Source organism: Argentina anserina, chromosome 5 (assembly GCF_933775445.1).
Source record: "Argentina anserina chromosome 5, drPotAnse1.1, whole genome shotgun sequence".
In the NCBI taxonomy this organism is placed as follows: Eukaryota; Viridiplantae; Streptophyta; class Magnoliopsida; order Rosales; family Rosaceae; genus Argentina; species Argentina anserina.
In genome coordinates this window covers 10,147,714-10,168,434 of record NC_065876.1, presented here as the reverse complement: position 1 = coordinate 10,168,434, position 20,721 = coordinate 10,147,714, and the positions used below count along the sequence as shown (strand labels likewise).

Genomic DNA, 20,721 nt, shown 5'->3' with positions numbered 1-20,721 from the left:
CCAGATTTGAAGAATCGAAAAGGAAGCGTAGAGATAAGACTGAGTGTGCAAGTCCTTCAAAATGGTCTGTTAAGGAATTGGCTGCTAATTCCATGCATAGGATATGTCAGACTCTCCTGCTCAACCAAAAATGCGACGATAGATTATTTGAAGCACTGCTGGTGATGATCTCTGACATTGTCGGTGCTTGTCTCACTAATACACAGTATTGCAGCATGGTTCTATGTATGGACTGATTGATTCATAGATTCATGGTATAAACATTGTTCATTGTATATCCAGTTTCAACAATCTCAATACAACAAAAGAGAAAATTGCTCCATATGCCTTTGTTCATGCCTATGGATTTCTACATGGTATCAGAGCAGGAATTTTAAGTATCTTGCCTCTGCATATCCTCTTCTTCTTCTCCTAAGTGTATTTGCAAGTTCCCTTAGTTCTCCAGTTTCAAATGACATAAAGTTCTTCATTTTCGGAAGAAAATCCATTTGCTTCTCTCAACAACTCCATTTCAAACATGACTGATGTTGGAGACAATACAAATCTCAGATTGTGTTCGACCTTGCTGTCCGAACATAACTATATTTCCTGGTCTAGAGCTATTATATTAGCTCTTGGGGGAAAACGCAAGCTTGGTTATGTCCTTGGCACTATTACTGTGCCAGAAGAAGGTTCTGCAAGTTATGATGATTGGTTGGCTAAAGATAGATTAGTGATGTCCTGGGTTCTTAACTCAATGGAGCCCCAATTAGTTCAAATATTCAATTATTCAGAGTCTTCCATGCATCTTTGGACTAATGTTAAGGAGATGTATGGAAACTTGAATAACTCTGCTAGGGTTTTCCAATTAAAAAGGGATATTGTTAACTTGCAACAAGATGACTCTTCTTTTGTGCAGTTCTTGGGGAGCATGACCTCTATGTGGAATGAGTTGGATCTGTATCGACCTCATACTATAGATACAACAACTTTGGTCAAGAGAGCTGAAGAGGATAAGATTTTTCAACTGTTGGCAAACCTGCGTCCAGACTATGAGGATTTAAGGAGCCATATTCTCATGAATCCAGAGTTACCTTCATTTAGAGTTGTTTGTTCTACAGTGCAGAGAGAGGAACTTCGAAGGAAAGTGATGAACTCTGAAATCAACAACAATCTTGCACATTCAAGGGCGTATGCTGTCTCTCAAAAATACAATGGAGTGAAATCATACAAAGGAAAGCGCAGTGAGCTGAAATGCACTCATTGTGATGCCACTAATCGTGCTAAGGAAACATGTTGGATCCTACACCCTGAGCTGAAGGTGAAATTCAACAAGGACAGAGAAAATAGAAAGAATCCGAAAGGGTGGAACACCAATTTTTCCAAAGCAAATCTTGCTACTACTGATGTGGCCTCTTCTTCATCAACTCATTCGAATGGTCTGTTGAATTTTACATCCAACCCTACTGCACTCATCAATGATTTTGCATCATTCTTGCAACAAAAACAAACCTTGGTATCTCAAGGAGCTTCTTCTTCTGGAAATGGTTCCCATACTGCCTTGCTTGGGAAGTTTGCAGGATTTCTAGCTGATTTTGACAGTGTCAAGGATGATGGTATTCCAGGTATTATGTCTGCCTTTAAAACTGCACTTGATGTGAATATTCAGCATGAATATTGGGTTATTGATTCTGGAGCCACAGATCACATGACTAATCATCTTGAAAGCCTACATGATTTTGAAAAAGTGTCCTCATCTGTATCTGTTGCTAATGGCAAAGGTGCTTCTGTGTTAGGAAAAAGAAAAATTCACTTGTTTTCTAATCACATCAAATCTGATGCTTTATACATCCCCTCTTTTCCCTTCCAATTATTGTCTGTTGGAAAGATTACTAGAGACTTAAACTGTCTAGCCATTTTTTCACCTAATGGTGTCCTTTTTCAGGATATTACCACCAAGAAGAAGATTGGTGAAGGTTTTTTCTTAAATGGCATGTATTACATATCTACGAAAATGCAGGCCTTCCAAGTCAGTGCTTGTAGTGTCTCTAGTCATCAACTGTGGCATCAACGTCTAGCTCATCCTTCTGAAAAAGCGATGTCCATTTTGTTCCCTGCCTTGAACCAAGAAAGCAAGCATTGTGAAGTTTGTCATATGTCCAAATTTTCTAGATTACCTTTTAGTTCCTCTGTGTCTAGATTTTGTAATCCATTTGAAATCATCCACTCTGATATTTGGGGACCTATCATGCAATCCTTTGATGGATATAGGTATTTTGTAACCTTCATTGATGATTTTACAAGGATTACTTGGGTGTATTTGCTTAAACACAAGAGTGAAATATACGACTTTTTCAAGAATTTCCATAATCTTGTTAGCACTCAATTTTCATCAAAAATTAAAATTCTTCGATCTGATAATGGCTCAGAATACATGTCTCATAAAATGTCCAATTTTTGGAGCAATTTGGCATCATTCATCAAACAAGCTGTGTTGGCACTCCTCAACAAAATGGCACTACAGAAAGGAAAACTAGAGATTTACTGGAAAAAACTCGAGCTATTATGTTTCATGCTAATGTTCCCAAGAAGTACTGGTGTCAAGCTGTGCTCACTGCCACATATTTGATAAATCGGTTGCCAAGTAGAGTGTTAGGCTCTAAGTCACCTTTGGAAGTCTTGAAAAATCGGAAAATTGATCTATCTCATCTAAAAGTGTTTGGTTGTGTCTGTTATGTGCGTGTTCAAGATACACATCGAGGAAAATTGGACCCTAGAGCAATTAAGTGCCTTTTTCTAGGGTACTCATCAACTCAGAAGGGTTATTGTTGTTACAACTTGGCCACAAGAAAAATGATTGTTTCCCGAGATGTAAAATTTGATGAGTCAGTGAACTATTTTACAGAGAAATTGGGAGTTCATGGACAGGGGGAGTTCTATAAAGATTTATTTCCTTCAATTAATATTTCTACAGAAACTAATGCTCTCACATATTCTGCAATTGAAATTAATGCAGTTAATCATAATGGAGATGTTCAAGCCACTAATCATGAGCCAGTTCATCATGATGAATTTGTAGATCAAGTTGAACTCGTTGTTAATGAGGATTCCCCTCCTCCTGTGTTTCCTGCTGGTCCTAGGAGAAATCCCATCAGAACTAGAAATGCACCTGCTAAATTCAAGGATTATGTTGCATATACTTCCAAATATCATGTTTCAGATTTTGTGAATTATGACAAGTTGTCCCCTACCTATGCAGCCTTTCTCAGTTCCTTGGACAAATTTCATGAGCCTCGAAATTTTCAAGAAGCTGTTGAACATGAAAATTGGTAGAAAGATATGCAAGATGAGTTAACTGCCCTTGAAAACAACAAGACCTGGAGCATTGTGAAGCTTCCTGAGGGAAAAAAGGCTGTTGGCAGCAAATGGATCTACAAGAACAAACTTCATGCTGATGGAACCTTGGAGAGGCATAAAGCACGATTAGTAGCTCGTGGTTTCACTCAAACATATGGAGTGGACTACAAGGAAACCTTTGCACCAGTTGCAAAGATGAATACAGTGAGAGTTTTGTTGTCTGTTGCAGTTAATAAAAATTGGTCTTTACATCAAATGGATGTAAAGAATGCTTTTTTGAATGGTGAATTACAAGAAGAGGTATATATGAGATTGCCTCCTGGACATCCACAAGCTACTGATCCAAGCTTGGTCTGCAGACTGCATAAAGCTATTTATGGCTTGAAACAGTCACCTAGAGCATGGTATGCAAAGCTCAGTTCAGTTCTTGAAGGAGTAGGGTTTTCTAGAAGCAATGCAGACTCTTCATTGTTCATTCGAGATGGTTTACATGGAAAGCTGATGGTTCTTATATATGTGGATGATTTGATTATTACTGGTGATAATTGTGATGAAATTTTGTCTCTCAAGCAATCACTTCAAGCAAAATTTGCAATGAAAGACTTGGGAGTTCTCAAATATTTCCTTGGTATTGAAATGGCATCTTCTCAAAAGGGTTTATTTCTTAATCAGCGAAAGTATGTGCTAGATCTTCTTGCTAAAGCAGATGTTCTTGATTGCAAACCAGCTAGAACCCCCCTTGAAAGCAAACTCATTCTTGACTCTCCTGGAAATTCTCTCTCTAACTTGCAGGATTATCAAAGGTTAGTTGGAAAACTCATTTACCTCACAATTACTCGCCCTGATATCTCCTATGCTGTGAGCATTGTTAGCCAATTCATGCATGCCCCAACTGACCACCATTTGAGAATTGTGAAACGCATTCTAAGATATTTGAAAGGCTCCATTGGTAGAGGAATTATTCTCAGGTGCAATGATCATACAGATATAGTTGGTTTTGTTGATGCTGATTGGGCAGGGAATGCACTTGATCGAAAAAGTACTACTGGCTTCTGCACCTTTGTAGGTGGCAATTTAGTAACATGGAGAAGCAATAAGCAGAGTGTTGTAGCTCGATCGAGTGCAGAGGCCGAATATAGAGCAATGGCATCTGCAACTTGTGAATTAATTTGGTTAAAAGGTCTCCTAGCTGATTTAGGTTTTCCTACTTGCAAGCCTATCTCTCTTCATTGTGATAATCAAGCTGCCATGCATATAGCATCCAATCCAGTGTTTCATGAGCGCACTAAACATATTGAAGTTGACTGCCACTATATTAGAAATCAGGTACAAGCTCAAGTGATTGAAACTAGATATACTCGCAGTGAAGAACAACTAGCTGACATTTTCACCAAGTCCTTGCCTTCTGATCAATATCAGCTCATCTTAGGCAAGCTTGGCTCAATTAATATCTTTGAGCCAGCTTGAGGGGGAGTATTGCAGCATGGTTCTATGTATGGACTGCTTGATTCATAGATTCATGGATCTGTTTTTACTTTAGTTGGTTCACCTGCTGTTTACTGTGAAGCATGGTGGTAAGGCATGGTTTAATCCCTGCCCCGTTAGCTTTATTTTAGGAGAAAATAGTGTTTTTGCTTGTATATAAACATTGTTCATTGTATATCCAGTTTCAACAATCTCAATACAACAAAAGAGAAAATTGCTCCATATGCCTTTGTTCATGCCTATGGATTTCTACACACAGAGAGTTGTAGCGATGAAGTGTTTCAACAGCAAAATTGAAGAGAGGGAAGAAACTGTGAGGCATGCAGTTTACATTCTCAGTAAGACTGAGAGGATTCTTGAGATTGTTAACAAGGGAATTCCTCCGGACTTGGATGCTCACCAAATGGGATGCATTGATGAATGGCGTTTGTCACACAAACGGAACATGATACCCTCAGCCTTCTCTTCATTTCCATCAAACTCAGAGTGTGACGGATCGCCTCTTCTGGTTCAAGTGATGTCTCCCTGACATAAACACCGAGCTGAGCTTAAACAGAGGTAATTTACAAGCTCAAAACACGTTATAAATTTTATTAGCTCGATACATTAAGTCCGCGCAGTTTACTTTGGCTTTCAGATAATGCTCTCAGAGCTCAGGCCATTACTAGCGTACCGAGCAGGCGAGCACCCTTTCCGGCCATATAAACTTTAGCCTACCGATGGCTTTCTTATCATCACATTCATATATCTAGGGCTTGTAATCTTCATACTAACGTGTAAGCTTTCGTTCACCCATATTGATACTTGTCCATAAGATGAGTTTACATGTAATGAAGGATATAAGATGAGTTTACTTGTAATGAAGGATATAAGGTTCAACACTTCAGCATGAACAATAATTTGTTATGTATGGAATTTGTTGAATTTAAGGAATAGAATGAGAGAATAAGAAGAGAATGTTTTAGAGCTTCAACTTAATATATTAAGAACTAAGCTAAAAAATACAAGATATGGACTGCATGAATATATCAGTAAAAAAAAAAAAGCTGAGCTATAAACTATTGTACATCACACACTTCAAAATAATCTATATCTAAGACTAACACAACGACTATCTATCTAACCTAAGCATGTACATAACCAGAAAACAAGGGAAGAAGATCAGTTTGTGAACAACAAAACTGATATCAAGGAGAGAAAGCCAACAACCCACGATTCTGCATTTAATGCACTGATTCGAAAAAGGACGACACAAAGATGAGCATACGACCACCTTTCCATTAACTGAGAACGACAGCAACGGGAACAAACGACAACCAAAAAACTGGAGGGTTGCAGCTATGCTTGCATCCTTTGCGAACCTCTGTATATCACTGCATATAAGCATGTAAACTTCATAATCAACAACCATACTTCAATACTCCTCCTCAAACTAGATCAAGAGAGTCTCTAGAGCCAAGCTTGAACAATAGATGACCAAACTGAGTAGTTGGCAAAATCTTTGTAAACACATCCGCAAGCTGCTCACTAGACTTGATATATGCAGTGGAAAGAAGCTTGGACTGAACTTGATTTCGAATAAAATGACAATCCACTTCAATGTGCTTGGTTTTCTTGTGAAACACAGGATTTGCAGCAATATGCATTGCGGCTTGGTTATCACAATGTAAGATGATAGGAGTAGATACAATAATGCCAAGATCACTGAGAAGAGTCTTTAACCAGATGAGTTCACATGCAGCTAAAGCCATTGCCCTGTACTCAGCCTCTGCACTTGATCTAGCAACCACAGACTGTTTTTTACTTTTCCATGTAACCAAGTTTCCACCAACAAAAGTACAAAAACCAGTTGTGAATTTTCTATCAAGAACATTTCCTGCCCAATCCAAATCTGTATATCCTTCATGTTTAAAATGGCTATGCTTTTTCATGAAAATTCCCTTAGTCATAGAGCCTTTAAGATACCTAAGGATACGCTTAACAAGTTGCAAATGATATGAATGTGGAGAGTGCATGAACTGACTGACTAGACGAACAGCATGAGTGATATCAGGTCTAGTAATAGTTAAGTAGATTAACTTACCAACCAATCTTTGATAATGAGCGATATCAGGGAGACTCTCACTTTCTGTGTCAAGATTAAGATTGCTAGGTAGAGGAGAGTGAGCTATTTTAGTATCTTGCATACCAACTTCATGAAGAAAATCAGAAATATATTTTCTTTGATTCAAGAATAACTGACCAGGTGTTTGATCCATTTCAATTCCAAGGAAATAACGCAGCCTTCCTAAATCCTTGATAGCAAATGTAGAATGAAGAGATTTTTTCAAGGCTTGAATCTCTGAGTCACTATCTCCAATAATAATAAGATCATCAACATAGACCAAGACTATGAGTCTTCCCATTTTTCCATTTCGAACAAACATAGAAGAATTACCATGACTCCTTTTGAACCCTGAAGCAAAAAGAACAGAACTTAACTTAGAGTACCAAGCTCTTGTGGATTGTTTTAGACCATATATGGCCTTATGAAGCTTGCAGATCATTCCTGCCTCTTTCTCTTGTTCATGGCCTGGAGGTAGATGCATGTACACATCTTCCTCCAAGTCACCATGCAAAAAAGCATTTTTTTTACATCCATTTGAAAAAGATTCCATCCACTATTCACAACAACTGATAACAACACACGAACTATGTTCATCTTAGCAACATGAGCAAAGGTCTCCTTGTAGTCAACTCCAAAGATTTGAGTGAAACCACGAGCAACCAATCTAGCTTTGTGCCTCTCAATAGTTCCATCTGAGTGAAATTTGGTTTTGTAAATCCAACGAGCACCAACAACTTTATGTCCTTTTGGAAGAGGAACAACACTCCATGTTTGATTGTCATGTAGAGCTTTCAATTCATCATTCATAGCCTATCTCCAAAGAGCAGATTGATTAGCTTCCTCAAAATTTTTTGGTTCAGAAGAGTCACACAGGCTGTTGAGAAAAGCATTGTGTGCAAGAGAAGCCGAATTCAATGTGGCAATGTTTCCAAGAGGATGTTTTGGCTTATACATCTCAAATCCGTTCAATCTGACATTGGTTGTCCGAGTCCGACTAGGATACCTTTTTGATGAGGATTGAGACTCATCTGGAACAATTTCTCTACACTCTCTGTCACGACCCCAAAATTTCGAGTATAAAACTCAAATTTCAAAGTCATGAAAAACACTAAATCAATCTCAATGAATCGAAATCATTTAAATATCACAGCGGATCATCTCTGAGTTCAAAATACAACTCAGTCAAACCGATTATTACAAACCAAAATTTATAATTCAACATTATAACAAATGGAAATGTATAATCCTCACAAAATCCTCACAAAGAAATCCACACAAAGTCCTCACCACAAGATGGAAATAAATAACTTCAAATCCTCTGAGTGGTCCGTCGATTTTCGCTAAGCCACACCTACAGAGTTATCCCCTACACCATCAAATAGGTGCACCGGGATTGTAAACACAAACCCGGTAAGCTTTGCAGCTCGTATGAGTAAAACAACAATATAACTCGCATATCAATATATACGAAAATCCACAAAACAACAAATATAAATGCACTCATGACTCATTAGACGGCCCATCTGGTTGTCTAATAATGTGAGAAAATATGTATTCATGAGAATTGGGCAACCCCTCTGTTTACCCAAATGCATTTATAATACGGGTACTCATGAGCGCTGGTACCCCTCTGTTACCCCTCATGTAGTACGCCGCCGACATTGGACAACCATCTGTCATCCAATATCAAAAATATATGGGTACTCATAAGCCGATAACTCATCTGTTACCTCATATGTAGTGCCCCGGCAGACAGACTAGAGCTCTAACTATATCGTAACTTTCGCCCGGCCAAAAGCTAGGTTCCGACATGCCAACACGTCTGAAGACATAAACACGTCCGAAGACAAAACACGTTTTAACAAAACTCAATGTTAAAACCACGTACAATAAGCATCACGTTATATTGTACAATCAAATCAAAATCTCAATATATATATATATATATATATATATCTCATCATCAAAATGATCTTATTCGCAAACTATAGAATGAGAGAATAAGAAGAGAATGTTTTAGAGCTTCAACTCAATGTATTAAAAACTAAGCTCAAAAATACAAGATATGGACTGCATGAATATATCAGTACAAAGAAGAAAACTGAGCTATAAACTAATGTACATCACACACTTCAAAATAATCTATATCTAAGACTAACACAACGACTATCTATCTAACCTAAGCATGTACAGAACCAAAAAACAAGGGAAGAAGTGTTCACAAACTGATATCAAGGAGAAAAAGCCAACAACCCACGATTCTGCTTTTAATGCACTGATTCGAAAGAGGACGACACAAAAATGAGCATACGACCACCTTTCCATTAATTGAGAATGACAGCAACGGGAACAAACGACAACCAAAAAACTGGAGGGCTGCAGCTCTACTTGCATCCCCTGCGAACCTCTGCATATCACTGCATATAAGCCTGTAAACTTCATAATCAACAACCATACTTCAATAGAATTCGTTTTAGTTTTTCCTCTCCTATAATACAAACTTACAAAGACAGAACAATCTTCACCTGACTACTCTGTGACCTGAACCACAAGTGTCGTCTCTCCGACCATAAATTGATCCCTCAGTTTCGGCCTCCTTTCAGTCTTCCTTCCTCAAAATCGTGCTCCTCTCTTCATCATCTGTTTGGTGGCACATTCCCTACAAAGATTTTACTTCCAAGTTTCACCGTTTCACGTCCATTTTCTGCTCCCAACCAAGCATGGTGAGGGAAGCAATGACGTCCTCAGCCATCCTTACTGCCTTACTGTACAATTAGAAATTGTATGACGAAGATGATATGTTGACCGCTGAATATTCAAATGAGCATAAGGTGATACCACTTGACTCTCATGAGTAGAATACACGAAAACCTTAGCACGCTCCCTCATCTTTAACCTGAAAGTGAAACAACTAATTCAGAACAAGTCTAATATTAATAATGGAGGCATCATCAAAGCAAACACAGTCCACATATATAAGCCATAGTAACCTAAGTGGACCGGCACTATATGATCAGATAGCCTTGAGCAACAGCAGAAGCCGAACAGAAAGTTTAGGTCAAATTAAGAGAAGATCACCTGAGAAGCTAAGAAGATGAAAATCGGCTGCGACGCCAATGGGAACCTCAACCAGGGACAGTTTAGTGCCCCTATGCCTTGGATTGGCATCTATGTAACAGCTGCATCCCTGGCCTGTCTAGTTACAATGGCTGCAGATGTCATCCATGGCATTCGTCACAGAAAACTTTGGTTTCCTTGCAAGTTCTTCTCTATCAACGCAACTTCTTTGACCCTGATAGGTGTGGCAATCAAATTATCAGTGGATCTAAACACTGCCATGCCTAGCCGTCAGGATCAGCTTGCAAAGCTCAGCAGCTCGGCTTTGGTCTGCACAGTAATGGGTAACTCTATGCCTTCCCTCGGAGTTATGGAAAATGAAGAACTAATGATGAATGTTATTGCTTTTGGAATATTGGTAGTTACCCTTATTGTGAATATCTGCATCCAATTAGCTACTGGTGCCATCTTTGTTTTCTGGAAGGAACATGCTTCTGTTATGTTCATCATGCTTGTTTTGCTTATCATGCTGAATTTCTCTGCTTTAACTGTTCCGATTTCTAAGCATTACTTAGAGCTCAAATACAACAGAAGAAACCAATTAGCTCTGAAACAGAGGTCAAATGAAACTGGTCAGAAACTTGTTTGCAGAATGAGAGAGGATCTGATGAAATACTGGATGATGGCTCATACCTCCAGCCCCCAGTTTGTTATGGGGCGATCAGCGACATGCACAGCTTCTGGAGCAATCTGTCTATTGAGTTCCTTGATTCTAGCAGAGGCCATACTTCGAACTTACTTGATGCCCTGGTCATTTAAGTTTTGTAGCGGGGAGTCTGACTACAAATGGTCGACCACTTTGGTTCTTGTTACACAGACAGTCGCAGTAGCAGTAGGAACAATTGCTCCAGCATCTAGATGGTTCATCGCCATAAACTTCAGGTGTTCAAAAAGAGGAAATGCAACCTACAAAGGAGAATTTAAAGTAGAAAAGTACTGGACTCAGGGACTGATGGAGTTGAAAGACTGTCCAACTACTTTAAGGATCAGAAGCAGACACTGCAGGAAGCTTGTTCACGACACAAAGAATAAGCTATTGGACTTGTGTATTGGAATGCAGACAGGGACTGTTATAATGAGCAAAGCAATTCGCTTTATTTCCATTTTCTTTGTAAGCAGAATCTTGGTATGCTGCGACTTCTGCAAAGAGTTGAAGAAGAATATCAGATGCAACACTGTTTGCAATGACTCAGGCCTAAAGTCATCAGAATCGAGCTCAAGCTTAGAGCATCTCAGCTGTTATGTTTTGCATCTTGAAGGGGAGGATGCATTAGTTGGGCACATGACGAAAAGCAATTGTGATGCTACTGATCATTGGTTCCAGATGGGAAGGAGAAGTGAGCCTAAACATCTTATCACACTGTTGGAGAAATCAACATTTTCACACGGATTCAAAGGAGTAACAGCTTTTGACAATAGCAAAGTTCCCTCTCTAGATGGTGAAGAACCTCCAAATTGTTGGGCGCTACCAGTTGCAACACTAGCCAGTATTGCTCTTGCACTTCCAAATAGCAGCAGTTCTTCAATAAAAGGATTAATACGCGGTGTAAACGAAGGGTTCACATACATAACTTTCATTGAAAATCACCTGGAAAGTAAAGATCTTACCAACATCAGAAAGGCAGCAACCATTGTATGGTTGGGGGTCGATCTCTACCACAGATGGCTAGATGTGGATCTTCGTAAACTGTCACATCAGGGGAAAAGCTCAAAGGAAGTACTTGAAGAACTTTCTGAAACTGCAAAAGTCAAATACGTAGAATCGAAAAGGAGCCAAACAGCTATAAATGCATGTATCATAGATTCACCTTCGAAATGGCCTATAAAGGATTTAGCTGCGAATTCCATGTATAGGATATGTCAAACTCTTCTGCTAAACCATAGAGGCAGCCTCAACCAAACAGATGAAAGACTACTTGAAGTGCTGACAGTCATGATCGCTGACATTCTGGGTGCCTGTCTCACTAACTTGCAGCAAGTTATAAGCACAAAGTGTCTGAACAGCACCATTGAAGACAGGGAGGAAAGTGTAAGGCACGCAGTTCACATGCTAGGACAAACAGAAAAGATTCTAAATATTCTAGATCAGAACATTCCCCCAAGTTTGGAACCTCACCAAATTCCATGTATTGACGAGTGGCGTATTTCCCTCAAAAGGGAAGACCCTTGGGCCTTTTCTTCTTCATCACCATCAGAGAGTGACAGAGCCTCTCCTGTTTCAAATGACCTCTACCTGAGAATTGACTAGAACTTGCAAGCTGAAGTTTACAACAGATACAAATTGTTGTGAATCAGATTTGTAAAAAGGGCTGCTGAAGCAAGTTTTAAGTTTTGCTTCACTATATTTTTCTTTATCAGGAAATATGTATCAGTGTGAATATTTAATAGAGTATTTCCTCGCATCACACTTTCCTCTCTGTCTCCAATTAGCATCATCAATGTCCCTCATACATACCCTAGCAACAAAATGGTGAAGAACATGGCTTTATCTGATATCCAGAGAAGATTGAGTTGACATCAGGATATCAATTCAGTTAAATGATATATCCAAATTCAGATGCAACTTGCAAGAAGGATAAATTCAAATGAAACTGGCTTAAAAGTATTCTTAAAAATATTTATTTTCTAATTGACATTGATATGTATGAATCAGTATAGTGAAATCCTTCTGCTGGTAAATGGTAATGCATTTATCAGAACATGACAATTAAAAACGAGACACCAGTGTGTTTTTCCATGTTTAAGTAGCTTTCAACCCCGTTTGTTTCAATTTTTTGCAGTGTGATTACTATCGAAGACATAGTTCAAGAATGGTGATATCAACATAAAGTTATAAACTGTTGAACAAGAACAGGATTAAATCCTTCAACAGACAATAGAGTATAAATAGCATATCAACGTTCCTCATGCTGCAGATGATTATAAGTAAAACACAAACACAAGCTACAAGTGAAAACTGAAAACCTCAAACTCAAAGCTTCCAAAATAATGAAAAAGATGAAAAATTTTGCACAAATAATCTTCTATTTCATAATTCAAAACTACCAAAACAAGTGCCAAATGTAGCCTGTTTGACCTGCATATGGTTCTTCTCCCGAAGGAATTTATAAATTACTATCTGTACAGAAATGCAATAGGAGACAGTATAAAGTATAAACAATACTACACTGCAAATAAGATGGTCAGTACATCCTAGTTGATAGGGAAAACTACCTATTACTCTAATGCAAAAATTGGCTCTTCTTTCTTACATTTCAACTCTGGCCTATTTCTCGGTTCTACTTTATAATTAGAGATTGTGTCTTACAGTCTTACTTGCTCTTGAAACTCTTTGATACTAACACTATCGACTCTGTAATCTACTACAATAGACATTTGAAGGTATCCAACCTTGGTTCTAGATCCTACAACTAATTCAGTAATATCTGCATTGTGAAGTACATCTTTGATCTTCCAATTGGAATGCAAAATTCATCTAACCATTCAAAATTCGGGCAAGAACTTATGTTTCCTTAACTTGCCAAATCATTGCCATTCAGTCATCCACCAAACGAATTAAACTAGCAAATTCAACAACTTCACGATGATACATTGAAATTCCAATTCGAAACTTTACTTCCATTTCAATCAGAACCCAAAGTAACAGAGTAAACCCACAATCTCAAAAACTAAAAAAACCCCAACCCCATACCCAACGAATCGACTCCATTATAGTTCTCTGAAACGTGAGCCTAAAATAGGGTGGGGGATCTAGGCCTCGGTCTCGTCGGAGTCCCTCTTCTTGGGCTTCCGGTAGGTCTCCTCGAGGTGAGCGATGTAGATGCCGAAGACCGTGCCGGTGAGTAGCGAGAAGGTGGTTCGGAAAAACGCCATTGTTGCTGAGACCTCGGAATATGGGCTACGGGGGGATTTGGGATTTAGGGTTTTGGGGATGGATGAGTTGGGTGGAATTTGATTTTTGATATATAAAGGGAGAAGCAGGGTCTCTACTTGGTGCCCACTCTTTGCTTGCGTGATGGGTAAGGAGGGGTTGGCTCCTTGCTCAAGCAGAGTCTCTAGTTGAACAGTACTATAGAGAATTTTCTCTTACTTTATTTTTTCATAATATTTATTTTACACTAGATCAATTCTTCATACGATATGTAAAAAACAAGTAGGTAGCACACCCAGCTTTGGCTTTTGTGTATGTGTATCTCTACTGTTTCTGTTAGTTCTTTTAGTTTTCTTTTCTTTTGATTAACAACAGATCGAACAAAAAAGAGGCCATGATTAGGAGAGGGATCTAGGACAGGTATGGATACTTGCTTTGGAATTTCATGTTGGTGGGGGAAATTGGTTGAAGTGAGGAAATAAATAAGAAATCCTCTGGATGGCACTCGAACAATGTGCGTGGGTGTTACCGTGTTAGGACACAAGTGTTACGTTTAAAGCACCCTGCATCTTCTTTGTATAGGCATCTCATAAATAAATTGGTGTTGCCTTATATAATCTATGTAGAGGAGGCAAACGGGCCGGGCCGGACCGGCCCGGTCCATTTTAAACGGGCTAAAACCGTGCTCGTGCTGTGCTCGGACCAGCACATTTATTTATCGTGCCGGGTTCGAACCGGGTCATTTACTTAAATATTAAGTCCGGTCCGACCCACGGCCCAAACCCATGTTGGGCCGGGCCAAGAAGCGAGCCAGCCTGGCCCATTAGCATTATATGACACAATTAAAATAACAAATATTATGTACTTTGAATATTTGTTTTATATAACTATTTATGGCAAAATAAATAAAATACTACAACACATTTCATAATCTTATTTTTGAAACATTACGTATCTCAAAATAATGACGTTTTATTCACTATTTTGATAATATTTGTGAAATATTGTAGTTAAAATAATGAAATAATCAATAGATTTTAATTTTAAAAGTATAATATTCAAGTTTAATAATGATAATTATTTAAATATTGATACAAATAATATAAAATTATGTGTTTAACGGGCCGGCCTATGAATTTATCGTGCTCTAGTAGTGCCGGGCTAAAAACGGGCTCGGGCCGTGCTGGGCCCATGGGCCAAAATATCTTGGCCCGGCCCGACCCATTACAATAACGGTCTCGGGCCGGGCCGGGCTGCTAACAGGCTCGGGCCATGCCGGGCCGATTTTTAACATGACGGATCTAAGCCAGACTCGGGCTTTTGGGCCCATTTGCCACCTCTAAATCTATGGCGTATTAGAGTATTTTGTAGCTATATAAACATGAATGGTTCAGGTTTGATAGATTTGGTGCGTTCATTGTTTTTACTAAGTTTGATACTTTAGCGATCACCATTTTGGCTGCCCAAATCAGTCGAAATGGCAAAATCGCCGGAATCTGCCTAAAAACTTGATTTTTACATATTTCGACTCCCGCAGGTCGCCGATAGAGCTCCGGTCGGCACAGACGGGATCACCGAGAGGTGGGTAGTGTGGCTGTCGTGGTCCACCCCGTCGTTGCGGCCTGTCGTCGCCAAAAACGGCGAATCCGGACGGTCCGGACCTCCGTAGCGAAGAACACCTATATATATATAGTATGAATTTACATGGCAAGTATCTTCGATCTCCATGGTTGTCTTCTGAAAATTAGTGCTACTTTCGGGATTTGTTTCTGTTGACCCAACTCACACAAGGAACAGAAAAATTAGATCGGTTCCTTCAATACGTACTAAGTGATAAGGAATGGCATCTAGGTGATAGAGCGTTAATTAAAACGTCTATAATAAACCTTGTAAAACATCATCGTTAGTATAGAATAAGCAGAGATCGTTCTTTCCGGGGAATTGAAGGGAACTCTAAACTTTTAGTGTTAACAAATAATGGGGGGTTTGAGATTGATTATTAACTACTAAAATAAAACCTAAATTACTATTTACATGATCAACTTCTCTTTAACAAACTTAAACCAAATTTACCATTACACCACATAATTACAAGTTCGAACCTATCATGCATTCTAATTCGACCAATTACATACTTTTTAGACACCAATACAATTAGAGCCTTAGGGGATCATCTAATCATGCAAGATTTCAATTAACATTTAGGTTGACTTAGGGCCTAATCTAAATTTGCATGCAATCGAATTCAATAACACTTAGAGTAGAAAATCAAACAAGATTACATTTAAGCACCAAATCTTTGTTGGAGACATGTTTCATGTGTGGCATCACCCACCATGGTTTCACATGCAAATTTCCAGAATTTTTTACCACTTTTAATCAACACAAACCGAACCTACTTAGGGCATGATTCGATATGTGTTAATATGGTTGATGAATCTAGCACTCAAACACAATCTTAGGGACTGCATCCAAGCACTAAATTCATATGCACATATCTGAAAATTATCTAAAAGTATGAGAAAGATGATGAGAACACAACAATAGAAATACAAACTTCAATAATTATAAGAACATAAATTCGGTGTAGTCTAAAAAAATATCAAATACAATCTGAAAATTCTAAAACAAATACAAAACCAATATTTCTACATAAATAACAACTTACAATCTTCATAGACAAAGAATTGTAGATTAACACAAATAGACGAAGCCATGAAGATGAGTTGTGAGAATCACACGTTGTAGAAACCTTGGAGGTGTGTCTTCAATAGTGAAACTCGGTGGAGATGATGATAGTTTTGGGGTGGACGGCTTGGCTAATTTGTGAGGGAAATTTATGGTGGTGTTTTGGTAGAGTTTTGGCTCTTGAATGCTAATGAGAAGTTTTCTTATTTGAGAGATGAAGTCATGTATATATAGAGGAAATAATGAGGGTAGTTGCATCTTTCCTCATATTATAATTCAATGCTTTAATCCCTTAAATCATGCCATGTTTTGTTCTCTAAAACATGTCATTCTTTAATCCCTAAAACATGCCATGTTTATGCTTTTAATGATCATCTTTAATTGTTGGATGACTTGGCTCCATCTCTTTTTCTTTAATTATCTCTTCAATCAAATCTGAAAATAAGAAAATAAAATCATAAGTAAGAGATAATTAGTTTCAAAACCTAACAAGGATTTCTAGTCAAACTAGGACTCTAGACCAATTATGCGTTTTTAACTCATGTAAGCATAAAAATGCATCTAATACCGCCCAAGACTCTTACTACGACTCAATGACTCAATAGTACAACAATAAGGGCTAAGCAAAGTACAAATTGAGGTAAAAACATGTTAAGAACGTCGCACAAAGTGTTCCTATCACTAGGCATCTATTGTCTAGTGTAATCAGAAAATTTGGTAATATTTCAGTATTTCTTCAAGTATCAGATTTGTAATTATAGCCTGAATTATAAAATTTAGTACAGCTGAATGCCTCAACTTAGTTCAGAGGAAGGCTCAATTTATAAGGAGGAAAGAAAGAAGAAATGATACTTCATATTATATGCCACAGACAGATGTGAGAACTCCTTAGTCTACTTTTCGATCAAGTGTATGATTTACGAAATTACTAAGGTTAGATTGATCAGTGTACTATTTTATTGTATGGAAAAGTGGACAAGAAATTAGGATGAACTTCATTGAAAACAATAAGCACTTATCTTATCTGTACTATGACTTTCGATCAATTTGCTAGCCCGACTATATAGTTAGAATCATATCATCATTGTCATTGTGGTTAGAATGGGGGTCGTCAGAATCGATATCAACCGTCAACAAAAGACCTAACACACTACTTCCGGGCCTTAAAACCTAATTAACAAAGACTTCTCTTAAATTGTGACCAACACAAAGGGGAACAATCGGGCAGCCCAGTTGTTCCTCTAGCATACAGTTAGCAGGTTCACCAGCAACTGTGCTGTAAAGAGCAGCTTTAGTTCTTCATTAAAACGGTTGTGAGCCAGCAATCAGATTGAATTGAGTTCTTCATTGCATTATCTTTGCATTATAATCAGTGAATTCCATATGCGTGTCATATGTAACTTTAGACGCAAGCAGGGTCTTTCGATTCGGTTCTAAACTTTCCTGCAAGGGATACAACGTGGAGTGTTAAAAGTTAAGTAAAATCAAAAGTTCAAAGCCTTTGAGTAGAATTATTTTTGCTGAGCAGTTTTCTGTAGTTTTTGAGTATATAAGTATATAACTATATATAAGCTTGACAAATTTGAACTTGTATTTCATCCAAGTATTAAAATCATTTTGGTACAGATTTGTTCGTCTTCATTTCTCTGTGAATGTTTGTGGACCATATATTCTGAGAATTAGGCAGTGAACCTACTCAACTAGCTATATGTTGATCAGTCTGGAACATATTAAGAACTGACTCGGAAAATGTTTTGGATGATTTTCAGTTATGAAATTAAGGTGATGCCACAATGCATTTTTGCCTGATTATATTAGCTTTGAACCAGCCTAGCTACATAGATGTTTAAGTGACACTCAGTGAATCGATACCAAGCGCGCGGTCTGCACTGTCAGATTTTAGCACATACACCACAAAGGTAAAATTGAGGATATTTGTTTGTCTCTGCAGTGGGGATAATTAGAATGACATGAATTTATGAACTTATGTTTGATGTTAGTCAGGTTACGTACCAAAGACTAAATAGTAAATACTGGCATACTGCTATTGTTCTTACACTTGCATGCATGTAGACTGTAGGCTAGTTGTACTTACACCGATCAGTTATTAGAGTTCTGTTATTAGTTCTTATTGCCTTTAAGATGCTTTTCAAATTATATCTCACTAGAAATGTTACCCGCGCATTGCTGCCGATTTTATAATCTTTTTAGGAGGAATCAATGTATTATAATGTGATCTCAAAATGTGTTAGCCAAATATCAGAAAGAGACTAAAGAGAGTAAAAAGTCCTAAAATAATCAAGAATTATTCATTTTCACGACATACTTGAAACTGATATAGCCTTTAGTTTCATCACAATCTAATTCAATTTTCTCAGATTCTTATAAGACAATATTGATGACATACATATCAAGAACATGAACTTATCTTTACATCAGAAAAAAAAAATCCATCTTAAAATTTTGGTAATTGGGTGAACCCAATCACCCATTATTCCTCCAAATTCCTAGAAAAAAAAATAGAAGAACAACGCAGTAGACTTATGGCAATATCTAGGAACAAATAAAATAACCCGGTATGAATCTTTTTTAATAAATTTAAAGTCACAAATCAATAGCCAAATGATACACAAACAGATAAAATTCAGTTGGAGGTACAACTCCACAAATCAATTACTCATTATCCAAAGCCAAAATATGTTTTAAATATCAAAAAGTTTGAGCAGAAGGATTCAAATCAGATTAAAAGTGATGATTGGTCTTAATTAAGATCATACTTGCAAAAAGGCAAAAGAAAATACTCCAAAATTTTGGTCGCAAAAAATCTCAAAATTACAGATATGTTGAAATAACTCTAAGAAAGACTCGAGATGAGGGAGCCATGAAAGTGATCAGACAATTCTGAAAAAAAGAGCAATCGAGGATTTTCCAAACAAATGAGCTAGAGAGCAACATTGAAGACAAAATCGTCCGTTCACTGTCGTTAGTGAATAGTAATGTGCGATTCCCGAAATCACTTAGTGTCTTTATGCAACTGCAAATACATGACTAACTGATTATCATACAACTCTACCCGGGAAATAGAATCCTCTCCTCACCTTTTTGTTTTGTTTTTTGTAATGCCTTTGTTTTCAACTTTAGCTAGGCGTCAAAACTAATTAGCTCGAGTTTAGTACTTATTTCATGAGGGTATTAACTTCCATAATCCATGATTTGTATATCATTTAATGATTTTATCATATCAACACATCTCACCAAGTCTGCACCACTGAGAGAGAGAGAGAGAGAGAGAGAGAGAGAGAGAGAGAGAGAGAGAGAGAGAGAGAGAGAGAGAGAGAGAGAGAGAGAGAGAGAGAGAGAGAGAGAGAGAGAGAGAGAGAGAGAGAGAGAGAGAGAGATGCACGTACAAGTTGTAACGTTCTCGGAACGTTTAATTAGAAAAACGTTACGTTTCCGTAACGTATATATCGACGTTTATTCCGTCGCTCGTTTGCGAAAACTTCCTTCATGAAAGCTGTAGAGCTCGTCGATACGAGTTCGTGAGTATGTGACGCGTTCGAATCGGACGTCGTACCTAAAAGTTATTAAAGACGGAAGTTAGTTTCCGATTTTAGAGAGGGGTATAAAAGGAAATGTTTTCAGCTAGGGTTCCCATAATTGGAAACCCATTCTTCCCTCTCTCTCACCCCGCCTCCTTTTCTTTCTCTCTCCCCGATTCTCCTTCTCTCACCCTCCGAAAATCCTCTCGCCGATCTGCCTCCCTCCGAGCCGCCGTGACGTGCATCGCCCAGCCCAACATCGTCGCAAGGACTCCCACAGCCACCATCCAGCTCGCCAGCCCGTGCCCCGCAGTCGCGAAGCCGCTCGGACGTCTCCAAGTTTCTGTTTTTCTCACCGCCGCATCTAAGCTCGCCTCCGGTGATTTTCGAGTTCCAATCGAGGTGAGGATAGCCTAGGTTTGTTGTTGTGATGTTGTTGTTGAATTTTCGTGTGGAGTTGTGATGTTTTGGTGGAGATCGGAGGTTGGAGATGATGGAGAGGTACCGCCGCCTTAGGCGGCGCGTGTGAGGGCGTGGGAGGGTCTAGGGGCGGCGTGAGGCCGTGGGGAGGAAGAGGA

At 38.4% G+C, this 20,721-nt stretch overlaps 2 protein-coding genes across 2 annotated transcripts; one reads left to right on the top strand and one right to left on the bottom strand.

Annotated features, from left to right (window-relative positions):
* Nucleotides 1-6,248: 6,248 nt before the first annotated feature.
* On the bottom strand, nucleotides 6,249-7,735 carry LOC126795470 (uncharacterized mitochondrial protein AtMg00810-like). Its single transcript, XM_050522307.1, has 2 exons — nucleotides 7,414-7,735; nucleotides 6,249-7,276 (listed from the first exon to the last, which is right to left on the bottom strand). Exons 1-2 carry the CDS (start codon nucleotides 7,733-7,735, stop codon nucleotides 6,249-6,251), a joined length of 1,350 nt encoding a protein of 449 aa, XP_050378264.1.
* Nucleotides 7,736-9,933: 2,198 nt separating this feature from the next.
* Nucleotides 9,934-12,589, top strand: LOC126793279 (uncharacterized). Its single transcript, XM_050519746.1, has one exon. The coding sequence runs from the start codon at nucleotides 10,023-10,025 to the stop codon at nucleotides 12,291-12,293; it is 2,271 nt and encodes a 756-aa protein (XP_050375703.1). The 5' UTR covers nucleotides 9,934-10,022; the 3' UTR covers nucleotides 12,294-12,589.
* The last annotated feature ends 8,132 nt before the right edge of the window (nucleotides 12,590-20,721 follow it).